The sequence below is a fragment of the Podarcis bocagei genome (assembly GCF_964188305.1).
Source record: "Podarcis bocagei genome assembly, chromosome: 10".
NCBI classification, from domain to species: domain Eukaryota; kingdom Metazoa; phylum Chordata; class Lepidosauria; order Squamata; family Lacertidae; genus Podarcis; species Podarcis bocagei.
Window position 1 is genome coordinate 37353929 of NC_138135.1, and position 14373 is coordinate 37368301.

The 14373-nt window shown below is 42.1% G+C and overlaps 1 protein-coding gene and 1 long non-coding RNA gene across 8 annotated transcripts in view; one reads left to right on the forward strand and one right to left on the reverse strand.

Moving 5' to 3' along the window:
• Positions 1-38: 38 nt before the first annotated feature.
• LOC308596296 lies at positions 39-3218 on the forward strand. The gene is made up of 2 exons (XR_014012448.1): positions 39-377; positions 2988-3218. It is a non-coding gene; the product is annotated as an uncharacterized lncRNA (long non-coding RNA).
• NR1H4 (nuclear receptor subfamily 1 group H member 4) overlaps positions 2093-14373 on the reverse strand; it is a 39568-nt gene continuing 27287 nt past the window's right edge. For all 7 annotated transcript variants that reach the window (XM_081211170.1, XM_081211169.1, XM_081211168.1 and 4 more), the window contains 3 exons: positions 12906-13052; positions 3428-3541; positions 2093-2747 (listed from right to left, as the gene is read on the reverse strand). In XM_081211170.1, coding sequence (XP_081067296.1) covers positions 2509-2747; positions 3428-3541; positions 12906-13052 — 500 coding nt within the window. In that variant the 3' untranslated portion in view covers positions 2093-2508. The remainder of the gene's footprint in view (positions 2748-3427; positions 3542-12905; positions 13053-14373) is intronic.

Below are 14373 nucleotides of genomic sequence, written 5' to 3' on the forward strand. Positions count from 1 at the left end.
CGACGCGAGGAGGAGCCGAGGGCCGCGAGGAGGAAGCGCCGACGCCAGCCGGGCAGTTCCAGTCTGCGGCCTCCCGGGGGCGCCGCTGCGCGCTCTCCAGCCCAGCCCAGCCCCGCAGCTGCGAAGCTTCCGCGCGGCCCAGCTGGGAGAGGGGAGTGGGGCGAGGAAAGATGCTTCATCGCAGCAAAGCTTTTCGCCTGCGGGGACGGGCCGCTCTGGACTCCGGAGCCAGAGAGGAGCTGCCTGGTGATGCCGTCTCTCCTAGGCTCCAGGCGGAACCAGGCAAGCGAAGCACATTGCAAGGAAGCGTGTGCGCAGGCTTTTGCGCTGGAACTCGCTACCCTGATAGGAAACGAGCACCCGGCCTGCCTACACCTGTAAGCGTTCTCCGCATGGTCCATTGGATGCTTTAGAATGCCAGTTGCATACCATCCAGGGCCAGACCAACCACTGGGGTGGCAAGAACGCTAAATGATGATGATGATGATGATATTGATATTAATTTATATCCTACCTTTTCCCCAGGCTGGGACTCCAGGCTGCTGACAGATAGAATAGAAAATGCTAAAAACATGGAAAAGATATCAATAGAAAGGAAACACTAATAGAATTAAAACAGTATATATCAAAAATCTATTAAAAATACAGATAATAACAACATAGATTATCTGTATGGGCCAATATAAACGTGTCATGCAAGGAAATATGTTTACCCTGTTTACCTACAAGTAAGCCCCACTGAATTTAATAGAAGTTACTTCTGAGTACACACGGTTAGGATGTTTGTAGGCTGTTAGCACCTATGTGACTTGTTACATGTCATGTGATAAATGTACATAGGTATGTGCCACAGCTTCCCAATCCCTGATCTAGGAGGATGTGATCTGCCTCCATGTGTATCATCCAGGCAACAGGAGGTTTACCTGGTAGCTGTGCCACGTTAACCATACTTTGTGGTAAAGACTTGTTAAAGATAGAAAGTGTCTGTAACACCTTCCAGCCCTGCTCAGGATCAGGACTTAAGTTGACAATTATGGGAATTAGCTATTGGCACTCTATGGCGTTTTGGGAACACTTGCTTTCTGCTCAGACAACATGGGTGTTTGGGATATGTCCCAAAATTCAAGCTGGTTACATCTAGTGTTAGAGCTAAGATCTAGCCCAGCCAAATGATTCCTCATCTGCTTTGTAGGGTGTATTTCACCCTGAGCCAATGTCTTGGCTGGCCATTGTGCTAGGGTAGACTTTCTGTGATGGGCAGCTGGATTAGGACTCCATCTTTCAAGTCCATGATGTTGCACAAACATCAACAACAGTCTTGGTCACCCGTTTTCCAGTCTTGCGAAGATCTGCCTCCCCAGTGTGTTCCCTGTGGGTAACATGCTGGCAAAGCAGGGCCCTGCACCCAGCCAGATAGCACCATCCAGTCACCAGCTGGAAATAGCCCCTCACTGCTCTTTGCAGAGGTGCCATGCCTCTCTTCCCACCTACTGCCCTGACCCCAAACAACTCCAGACTGCTGCAGGCAGCCCAAACCAGGCTGACCCAGGGCTGACTCCACCTCAGTCAAAGCCCAGATCTGCTTGAATTGGCCCAACTCAGCTATTAGGTGCAAAGTCCTATTCGTTTCCTGTCAAATTTGGTTAATATCAGTGCAGTTTTGAATGATTCAGTCTACCTTCTTGATTCAAAAACCACACCCAAAGTTATCCAAATATAGATCAAAACCTCTCCCTACATCTTAGCAACCAACACACCAAATTGTACAGTGCTACCTTCAAACATGTCCAAATCAGCAAAATTTGGAATGGTTTGGTCAGCTATCTTGTTTCAACATGGCACCTAACAGTTTCCAAATGTAGAGCAAAATGCACTTTCAAAATCCTCTATCTCAGGATATGTCATACCAAATTGAGTGACAAAGAGGGGTCCAAATGCATAGAGAATGGACAGACAGACCAACAAACCACTTTCCAAAATATATAATAGATCACCACTTTTGTTAGAGTCATCCTCTGGAAAGGAGGAAAAAAATAACACTTAAAACCATAACTTGGTATTTTGACGTTTAAACCAAGACATGTTTGGGCAGAGTCATTTTTACTGAATTCTTACAACAGCTACAACATTGTATATTAATGAAACATCTAGAATAAGTATAATGTGATGAACAAGCTTGATAATCTTCTCAGGCATTTGAAATGAAGAAAGTGAGATACAATCAGTTTAATTTTGAAAGGTATAACAGGATGCCTGCTTCAGGCAGGAAGGAGTTCAGCTTGGTTCCAAGAGGCTTAGAGGCCAGGGCACTTAGTCCATCTTCCCATGTGAAAGTCTTTTACATAATGCTTGGAAAATACCCTCCAATGCAAACTCCCATAAGATACACTTATTACATGTGCTTTAAAAAATGCAAAACAAGGAACCCAGTCCTGAACACATGTTTATGAAGTTCCATTGGTTCCAAGTAAATGTGTTTAGGATTACATTCAAACCCATTTTTCTTTATCACTGTACATCCCATATTTCACAAAGAAGAGGTGTAAACTTGTGATCATTCACTCGCCAAGACATCAGCATATCTGCATGGTGGTGATTAAAAGTCCGCAGTTCTGTAAGACGACCCAGGAGACATGCAAAGTGCTGAGGACTATCTGTGTGATAAAGCTTGCAGAATTTTTGCAGAACTTCTAGCAGTGGCTCTTGAAGCTTTTCCACAGACTCTCTGTCCTGTATGTATTGCCGGTCTGGTTTCAAATTTATGGGGGGGGCGGATACGTGGGAAAGGAGGGGGGAAAACAATTACGAGGGTTAGTTCTCATTTGTCAATTCATAAGATTACAGTGTTCATAACTGCAAGTGAAATCCATGGGTTTTCTCTTCACAGGCTACGCTGTTCACATATACACCATTGTGGTACCAGGTTGTGCACCAGTAAAAACTTGTCACAAGTTTCATTGGCATTAATTCTGATTATGTATTTGCAGGACCACTGATCAACTGCCCCCAGTGACTGCTGTTTAAAAACAAACAAGAGTGTTGTAGTCAGTTAAGCTTCTGAAACATGAGGGACAATGTACAGCGCTTCTCCGGATGAACTCAGTTATCAAGCTGGACTAAAGGGGCTCAGGCAGTCCTTTGACCTTTGTATAACTCTAGACCTGGTATTATGAACCCATCTAAAATTGTAAGTTATAAAAATAAAAGCTAAAGTGAAATCCTTGTAGCTCAATATTCTTACTCCTGCTCATGAGTAGCAAATGAAGTTCCCGTTCATTGTAATTAGACCTTTTTATTATTAAACTGCATTAGCAAAATGGTTTTTCAGTTGCTTTTTAATATGAGACATCAAAATCACATCTTTCTGTCATTCACCTGACTTTTTATTCTTCTCACGTTGATCTAATAACAGAGGAACTGAAATTACCTGGAGATAGGATAACTATTGCTGTGAGTAGAGCATATTCTTCTTGTCTCATCTTCAGTTCCCCAACACTTTTATAGAAATTGAACATGGGTATTATATATTCATCTGAGATGCCTGTAATACAAAATATTGAGAAGTACTTAAACATCAATAAAAAATATAGTTCTACCACTATGTATTTGAGTAGCATGAAACTAGACAGAGTATCATGTATCATTTATTATGATATATTTAGTCCTTTTGGTATTTGAGGTGCTTCATTTCATCTTTCACACAGTTATTCACATCTGGCTAATCAAGAAATGCAGCTAAGGCACATTGAAGCAGGGATGAGCACCTAAACCTCACCAGTGGGGCACATCATTATCTCCCTGGCCCTCAAAGGTCTGGTGTGATAGATGGGCAGGGTTGCCAACCTGTCAGTCACCTATCACAATGATGTCAAGCAACCCATTTTCATTTGCCTACAATGGCAAATGTGTCAATGATCTTTTGATCAGTGAATGCTTGAAACTGTACAGGAAAACCTGCTTTCCACATCTGTCCACATGTATATGATATCAGGTGTAGGGCAGTAGGGTGTGGCTTTGCCAAAGTAGCCTTGTGGGCCCAGATGGAGAGACCTGATAAGCCTAATTAGGCCCATGGGCTAGAAATCTGCCACTGCAAAGAAGTTTCCCAGGGCTATCTTGATGATTCCTTAGCTGAGAGAAATTTGCATTCACAATGGCATAGCCAATGGTAAACTGTATCCCAACAACACCTGGAGAGCCATAAGTCCCTCACTCTGTTCTGATTTACTGGTGCTGGAGTTAGACCTTCTGGCAAGGGTATCAGTTGTGAGCTGATTCTTTCGCCTGCAGAGTTAAGCATCTTAGGGCCTCTGGCTGCAAAACATCAGATCATGAGTTCAGGTTCCAACACTTACATGCAGCTCCCCAGTTTATATGGTAAATTTTAAGAATGGAAAGAATCAGGAAGGAACATACAGATGCAATGAGCATCTATTTAACAGCTTGGGAAAGGAATACTTTAAAGTAGGGAGAAATTTGGTTTGGTTTGCAAAATGCAGCATTATTTTGAAGTTCACACTTCTTCAGTTTTTGCAACTGTGCTCCACGTTGCATCAAAATCAATTGACTTACGTTCATGGTAGCTACTATGGATTTCAATGTGACTGAAACGGACTTTATCTGTATTGGGGCCAAGATGGGGAGAATTTTGTTTCCGAAGCACATCAAGTTTCAAGTATGTGGTGATTTTCCAATTCATTTCAAGTCCAAAATAGATGCATTTTCTAATCATGAGTAATGTGCAGATATAGTCTTGAAACTGAAAGGCTTATAAAGGAAGAGATCATATTTCATTTTAAGCGTCAGTGAGGCCCATGACAATAAGGGGCCTCATAGGGCCTGTATACGCCTTGGCAGTAACTATTAATCATTATCCTTATCAAGTGGAAAGGAGAATAAAGAGAGAAACAGAGTAAAGCACAAACACAACATTAGAATTATGTTGCAATCCAACGTAATAGAAACTCAGCATGATTCAACACCCAAATTAAGCAACAGCCTGAAACCTAAGGAAGAACACACAGTGGGAAAATTTGTATGTATCAGTTGTATACACACACACACACACACAGAGAGAGAGAGAGAGAGAGAGAGAGAGAGAGAGAGAGAGAGAGAGAGAGAGAGAGAGAGAGAGAGTTCTATTCATCTTTATTCACAGACCTGTTCTGCTTTCATTGTACAGTACTCGTCTGCATACCCTTTTTAAGCCACAAGAGGGGGCTATTTTCCTTTGTAACCAGCTACTCCACTGCCTGTTCTGTGAGTCTCATAAATGGAGGGGAAATACGTTTGGATAATTTGGTTGTTTGAGAGTTCATTTTCCTCATCTCAGTGGACTCAGGTTGCAAAATTGAAAGCTCAAGCCACTATCTGTTAATATGTTTCTCCTGTTCCTGTCATTATAATATCATGCCCAGAAAACATCAGTTTATTACTGTAACAAGTTTATTTGAGTGTCTGATGATTGAGAGCTGTACTCTTACTGAAAGAGGGACTTTGTTAGGGCCTCGTAAAAGGTCTGGGAACACCTGATGGCACAGCAGTTTTAAAGAAAAGTGAGTGTGGATCACTTCCCTGACTGAGAGAACACAGGAGGCTTCATGTATAAGCAGAGTATAAGTACAGGAGGCCCACAACTTAATGCAGGGGTTGGTGTGCAAGGGCAAAATCACACAAAGTCAGGAAGACACACACACACACACACACACACACACACACACACACACACACACACACATGGAACCATCCCGTGTGATGATTTTGCCTTTGCACACCAGCTCCTACATTTGCAGAGCCTGGGAAGTGTGGTGGAGGGCTTAAAAACTCCCATTCACAGCAGGAAAACCCAGCACAGAAAGAACCTTTTAAGCCTTCCACCTTGCTTATTGGCCTTTGGAAAGGTCATCTGAGATCTTGTGGGACCTTCGGGAGATCTTGGATAACACTTTCTGACTTATACCCTGACCCTGCCGGCTCTCCATTTTTTAATTTATTTATTTCCCTGCCACTCGTACAAAGCTGCCATTGCGTAAGTAAATCAGAGGGAAGTTGTGGGTCTACTGTATAGAAAACACTATTATTTTTTCTAAAGGATGGCTTTTTCTTCTTTATTGTAGCAGAGAAATATACCACGTAAACACAAATTTTTCTGCCTCAGTTTGTTTCCAAAAGCATCGCACACAAACCACTTAAAACAATATACTAGGATTTAAGACCCATTGGGACTTTCTCCCACTTTGTGAATGAATTATATAGAATCCAAATGGTAGAGTTGGAAGGGACCGTAAGGGTCATCTAATTCAATCCCCCGCAATGCGGGAATCTTTTGCCCAATGTGGGGCTCAAACCCACACCCCTGAGGTTAATTAGGCATATGGATCTACTCAAATCACTAGTCTGCACCATGAGCTTTGTGAATTTTCTCGCTTAGCTCATGCAGCACGCACAAGATGGCAGTTTGTCCTCCTGGTGGCCATTTCACATGATGGTTGTGTTATGTGCACCCCTTCTGTCCATGAAGGGGGAAAGAGAAGAGTGGAAGGGTTGAAAACCTTGACCAAGGTGGGACTATAAGCTGAGTCTGAGTACTAGTCCACATGGCACCTGCTTTTTTGATACCTGTCTCTTCTATGCCTCACCAACATGCAGCACCACTATCCACATGGCTTTGACACATTACTTGGAAAATTCCTGCACCAGAGCTGGAGCTGGTGAGCAGTGGCGTAGCGTGAGTTGTCAGCACCCGGGGCAAGGCAAGTAATTTGCGCCCCCTAACCCATGGATTTGCGCCCCCTAACCCGTGGATTTGTGCCCCCTAACCCTAACCCCCAGATGTTGTGCCCGGTGCGGCCGGGCCCCCCTGCACCCCCCACGCTACGCCACTGCTGGTGAGGAAACTGTATCTCCCCATGCCAGGGCTCTTGTGGTGCTATGAGGTGGGAAGGTGAAACACTATACCGAACCTGTTGCAGGTGATGTGTACACCCTCTAAAAAACTTGCTTAACAGAAACATGTGGCTGGACTGGGGTGTACTACCTGTTGTGCTACAGCAGCTTAAAAAACAGCCACCCAGTGTGTTATTGTGCTATTGTAAGCACTGGCAGAAATATTTTTAATCTGGGCTGGCAGCTGGCTTAAATGTGAATACTCTTGTCTTAATTCACTATATGCTGCCTGTTAAATAGTGGGTAGACATGGCAGACTACACAGCGATTTCTCCAAAGCAGCTCTTTATTTTGTAAGCTGGAACAGAACTGAACAGCAAACAGCTCAGCCGGCCTGCTTTTATAGGCAGCCGGCTATCAACATTGTAGCAACAGCAATCCAGGGTTTCTCGCCTAAAATAACTGACGTGGACCTGAGTGAAAACTATCTACACTATCCCCCTGCTGGCCCAGGGTGAGATCTTTAGTACATAACACTGCCACTGTAAAATCAGTGCCTGCTTGTTCTGTTTTACAACTCTTCATATCTTTCTGATTATGAAGGACCATGTCCTGTTCTCTGCTCATTATTTCGTTTGGCTGCCTTTAGATGCGTATTATCTAAAGAGACGACACGGATCTCACAGATCCGTTCAATAATCGGATAAATAATCAAATAAATATATCGCTAAATGTATATAATTTTATTTCCTCTCCCAGACATTGTGAAGAGCCTATCAACGGTAGGCTCTTGCTACTCATTTTTTATCTTTTGCTATACAGTGGTACCTCAGGTTACATACGCTTCAGGTTACAGACTCCGCTAACCCAGAAATAGTGCTTCAGGTTAAGAACCTTGCTTCAGGATGAGAACAGAAATTGTGCTCCGGCGGTGCGGCGGCGGCAGGAGGCCCCATTAGCTAAAGTGGTGCTTCAGGTTAAGAACAGTTTCAGGTTAAGTACGGACCTCCGGTACGAATTAAGTACTTAACCCGAGGTACCACTGTATTTTGAATGGACTTGGTCTTATGCTCCTTAGCCAAACAAGCCCTCGTCCTGTAGGATCTGTTTCCTTCCTATACAGCAGGGGTAGTAGACAGTCTATGCCCTAGGCTGTCTACTACAACCCCCAGCCTGCTTTAACTTGGGTGGGGTAACCTGGAAGGGAAAGAGAAAACAGGGGGCAGAAGCCAGATGGAAGGAGAAGCAGGGAAAAGCCCTCTGCAACGGGCTAGTTCAGGTCTCTGGTTCCCCTGGTGACTCACTGGGCGGGCAGGGAGGGAAAGAGAGAATGAGGTGGCAGGGAGGGAAAGAAAAGGGTAGCAGAGAGAGGGTGTATCTCTACACACTTTGCTTTCCCATTGCCAGCTCTGGACCTGCCCATTTCACTCCACAGCCCTCAAAAGAAAACAAAAAAAGGTTCTCCCCCATGCATAAAATAGTGCATGCAACGTAGTCAGGGAAATCTGTACTACTCCAAGTAATATATATGATTTCCATGATTATGCCCAAGGAAAATACTGTCTCAGTGTTACCTAGCGTCAGGTCTTAAATCAATGGTAGATTAAATTTTTATTTCTTCTATGGTACAAGTCAAATTTTATCTCCGCTTTCAGGCTTATGCTCTTTATTATACATGCTATTTTAATTTCCCTTCTTGGAGTAATAAGTTTTAGATTTATGTACTTGAAGACAGGGTGCTTATTACAGCTGGATGTTTAAATTAAAAGAAAAGAAGAAAAACAGCTGTGAGGAAGAATGTTTCGTGCTAATTAATTATGACTAAGACTATTGTTAATATGGATGAAGAGATCTTTCATCTGGATAGGTTTGAAGCTGCCGGTGGATATTAAATCAAGGAATAAATGAGCTCTTGTTTTACTGGGAAATAAACATGTTAATTACTCATTATATTATAGTTAATTTCACAGTATTCATCTAACCAAAGTCGTTTCCCAATTCAAAGCCCTTCATTAGAAAATTTACTTCAGTTTTATTTAAATGTTATCGTGAGAAATATGTTTTTTTAAATCCTTATAAATCTTGCCCAAAGCTCTGCCAAGCTTTCACTGACTGCTCAGGCAATGAGCCAAACTTCCCCCTTGGTCCTGATCAGCCCAGCAGCGCATGTTTGACCCAGAGTCACATTCAGCATAAAACAAAATGATTCCTAAGCGACAGGTTCCAACACTTCTCAAGGCGACAGCTCTTCATCAGGGAACATTTGTTTTGAAATTTCTTTACAATCTACAAAGAACAGCCTTATACAGTGGAACCTTGGTTTTTCGAACGTAATCTGTTCCGGAAGACCGTTCGACTTCCGAAACGTTCGAAAACCGAAAACTGAAAGCTTAAGCCTCAATACAATAGGGAAACTCAAAACGGAAGCTGCGTTTAAAAACCAGAGCAGTTACTTCAAGGTTTTCAGGAGCCGAAACATACGACAATTGAGGCGTTCGACGACCGAGGTTCCAGGCCGATTCAAGATGCCAGTGCCTGTTTTGAAGACCTATGTGACTTGGGTTCCAAACTACTGAAGGCAGGTGCGCCCTCCCATATTATCCTGCCAGTGCATGAAACGCTTCTCCAGCTGAGACGCTTGATGACATGGGTTCTGTTTGTACAAAAGAGAAGGCCTTTTGGTGTGGCAGCATCTCAACTTCGGCAGATCCTTTCAACAGCGGCTCAACTAGGGCTGACATAATATTTTTGGTGCTAGGTTCTGAATGTTAAAGCCCACACTGCTTGGGACACAGGTATTTAACTGGCTGTTTGCTCCCATATGAAACTGAGGCTGCTTTGTCAGCACCATCTATTTACTCAGTCTCGCTGAGTACGCCCCCTCCCCCCGCACCAGAGTTTCAGTAGGCGGTGATAAGAGAGAAATCTTTTGTGTAAGAGAACCATGCCCCCCCCCAAAAAAAACCCTCCATCAGGGCTGTCTACACAGGTGCCCCTTTGATTAGTTTTAGGTGCCAAACTAAGATTTTCATATTTACCCAGGCTTTTTGCAATCAAAACATTTTGGGTTGGATCCAGACCTAGTCATCCTTAGTGGACCCACTCAAATCCACGGGTTTACTTTTAAGTATTTCCCAGTCTGGATCCAATCCTACATACTGTCTCATCTGGAATGGGTTTTTTCATTTCTGTGTTTTTATGACTCTTGCTGCTATTTTGATATGCATTTTACTATCGTTTTTCTTTACTGAACCCTTGTAATTTGTAATGGTAAGGCACAATGAAATATGTCATATATATATATAAAAAAATGCAATCCCCTGCATGCGTGTTAGATTGTTTCCAGAATATATGCTTTGAAAAAGCTTTGATTTTTAAAAAATTCTTTGCCTTTTTTGCTTCTAGAATATATGCAAAGTGATAACATAGTTATTAAAAAATTAAAATTGGAATTAAACCACTGATATAGTAAATATCTTCCCTCTCTCACACACAAAAAGATGATCTAGTCTGTTTTTCTAATTCTAGTGAAAATAGATACAAGCTTTTATTGTTGAAAATAAACACATGCTGTAATTAGGTAACGAGAGTTGCTAGCGTAGGTGAGAGTCTTGATGTTAGATAGAAATATATTTTCCTAACAGTTTATGCAAAGGAACTCGGGGCAGTAGACAAGATAGCATTATATCTCACAAGCTATTAAGCCAGTAGCCTTGCATTAATAACAACACAAACAGAAGCAGCGTAGGCATAAATGTGCAGAAAGGTTATCATTACTCTGCAACCATTCCAGTTTATCTACCACACACAAAATTGTCATGCAAAACAGTCACAACGGGAGGGAGAAGAGTGCAAATGCTGAGAAATGGCAGAAGCTTCAGAGTCAGCGCTGTGGCAGGTGACAAAACAGCAAACAGCTCTGTGGTTCTGAAGCATTTTCATATTTTCAGCTTTTGTAGCTGCATTTCTCAAAGCCTGACAATAAGACCGAGCCGACAGCTTGACACTCATATTCACATAAAAACAATCTTAACACAAACCAGTGAAGTATCTCTGTACATTTTTCCTTCAAAGTTTGGAAACGATTCATTTTAAATTGAAAGTATATTCTACAGTTATAGTATTTATGATTAGCATGAGCTCTTGCTAATAGATGGGGAACAGTCTGTTAAAGGTAAGGCATATTGAACCTCTAGTCATTCTTGGATATATATCTGTCATGAATTGCAACTGTTTTGTTTTGTTTGGGTATTTTTAATCTTAGAGACCAAGTTTCCCAGGTAGACAGTGCCTGCCACCTGTTGAACATCTATTATCACAAAAAGACACATCACAAAAGGAATAGGGAGGGGGAGGGAAGAGGAAAACAGGCAAAATTAGGCCCCAATTGCTTATTTTTTAAAATATAAAAACCAGCTTGGGGTGGGGGGTGGAACAGGTTGCTCACTGTTTAAAATCAGGCCACCAAATGAGAGCTGGTTCAAACATAAGATGCCTACATAATCACAGTTGCCCTGCAGAGTCTGCATGCTTCCTCTTGTTCAAAGATGGCCTGATAAGGACCAGAAAGGACCAGAGCCATTTAGCCAGAAAACAGCTGTCACTCATTATATTCTGAAGAACATGAAAAAGAAAACAATTTGGAAATGTAAGCTACTGCGTACCGATTAAACTCATTGTATGTAGCTTGTGCACTGTTACTTTTTATCTGCAAGCATCTCCCCCTCCTCAAGAACCATGATCCAATCAGTTATACCCCTGATCCAGTTAGAGGATTTAGGAGACATCCCCAGAAGCAAGAGATAGACCACAAAGAAGAAGTTATCAGATGTCCTTAAAGCTGTGCTTAGAAACATTTGGGAGAGAAATGTCTCTATTTCTACAGATAAGCTATATAGGTCAACCCAATGACAGGCAGCATGTCAATTCAGGCTGAGAAAATACAGCAGTCAAAATACATCAAAATAATTCTTTTTCAGTGTATTGACTGTAACATGTTAGAAAGGGCAGCAGCTGAAAAACCCTCCAGAGATATAACAAAGTATACAGTGCAATTCTCTGCATATTTACTCAGAAGTAGACCTCATTGTGTCCACGGGGACTGACTTCTAGGTGGGTGTGCATAGGACTGCAGCATTAGAAGACATAGTTATGCCTGGTCCTAGTGGGGTTTGGTGGGATGGGAGACAGCAGCCAAGGAAGAGCAATTTTATCTTTGAAATCATGGTAGCAAAACAGGCAGCATATATGGCAGTGTGACTATCTGACCGACACACCTTAACACCTCATTACCCTCTCATTTATATATTAAAAGATGAAGTCTTTTGCGTGTGTGTACCTAGTAATGATGCCATTACAGTGCAAGGGTTGGTGTGTTGAGGTTGGACATGAGTTCAAATCCCAACCCTGCTGTGACGTTTACTGGGTGGCCTTGAGAAAGTCAGTAACTCTGTGAGTTGAGTTGCTGCAGAATTGTTAGAATTAAAATGTATTTTGGGTACAGAAGCACACTGTAAAACAATAATAATCCGCACATAGCATTAAACTCAAAATCTAACCATTCTTTTAGAGCAAAATATATAATGAATGTATTTACCCATCCACTGTAACTCAGTGCAATTTATTCCAAATGAACCCTTTTACCTTACTAATCTAGGCTTCCCCTCCCAAAGGTACACATTAGCAATGGTAGACCTTGCACTATCTTTTTACATAGTAATAACTGAAATGGGTGAGATGGTTTTATTGGAATGAATGTGCAAGAAGTACATTTCATTGCCCTAATTTGTTTATGCATATCCTTGAACAAATATAGTTGGTTACAAAGAAACGGTTTTATTCTTGGGGCTTATATTTTTAGGATTAAACATTTACTTGATAACCTTTGGACTCAAAGCTGACTAAGTAAGCTTGCTACTCAACACTGAGGTGTGTAACATTCGCAAAATGGGTGCTTTTTTTTTTTGCCTGGCATTTCAAGGACTGGTGTAGTCCTTTTGCTATCCATCAGAGGCACCTACCACTGTTACGAATTCTTTCTTCCAGGAGGTCGGCATGTCCTACAGGAAGTTTCCTGTTGAAGATCTCAGCTGACCGAAGGAACATGGCTTCTACTGCTGAACCCTTCAGCAAAGCAATCTGATCCTCATGGTCCAGGGTCTGAAAACCTGGAATTAAAGTGCGTGACAATATCAAGCCAGAAGCCAGCATCTTTCTGCCAGCAAAGAATATTGTGCAGGGTGGTGGCACCTAAAGATGGTTGGCACGTCTGCAGATTTGGCACAAGACCAGCTGACTATCTAATTACGGGCAGTTGTGTTTGAAGAGTGTATTCTGTTTTCTTTCTCGAGCCACCAGGCAAGAATCCATCCAAGTTTCTCACACATGCACATGCTTGTAATCTTATTTAAGATTGCAAGGGTGATTACTTTCAACTTGATTAGCATATTATAAATTAAATTCTTGCTTCAGCTAAAGGAGAGCTGGTTGCATTATCCTCATTCAGGACTCAATTGAGTAGTTCTGAGCGCTTTCATTTGCCCACTGGCCTCGTTTCCCTCACTACCACCCTCGCCCCCGGTTTTGTTTATATTACAAAAAGGAACTGGGGTTACAAAAAGGGATTTTAATAGAACAATGAAAATATAAAGCAGCATGTAGATGAGAGAACAAACATGCACAATACGATCAGTATATTTCTTTACTAATTATTTTGAAAGGAAGCATGATTGCCTTCAGTCAGCTGACATGGATCCCCAAAAGATACAGAGGTCTGTGAATGTGTCCTATTTTTTCCAAGCCAGGCAGAGGTATCAAAATAAAATAGAAGCATGTCAGCAGCAGACATTGAGCTGGGCTACCTAAAGCCAACTCATGTAAACATGGGTGATAATCAGTGTTCTTCAACCTTGGTCTTAGGTATCCAGATGTTGTTGGACTACCACTCCTATCATTCCCAGTCAGCTTATCCAAAGGTCAGTGATGATGGAAGTTGTAGTCCAACAACATCTGGGGACTAGAACCTGCGCCAAATGAAAGAGTACCAATACCTATCCAGTCCACTTGTACTGAGAGAGCCATATAGAACCAAATGGTGGGAAATGGTGGCTTAACAATAGGAATCTAGCAAAGCTGGCTTTTGAGGTTTATGGGCACAAACAAGTTGAAGGATATCACAAAACTATTTGTTAACAAGGGAGAAACAAAAAATAGACTGTACATTGCTGGGGCAAATACCTGTGCTCATGTACATTGCAAAGGAGTAGTGCAATGAATGTTGATGGTGACTTTATGGTAAAATGGAATTAATGTTGATAGAGCATTTGATCTTAAACTGCTCAAGTTTCTAAATTTTGAGGATAGTTTCCAGTTTTTGATTAAGTTTGGAGGTAGTTCCCTCCCCCCTTTTTCGGTGTGAATAAAACAAGTACACCAACACAGACATACAGCAGTGAAGCTGTCTAACCAAAACACAGAGAGGAAGTGTTA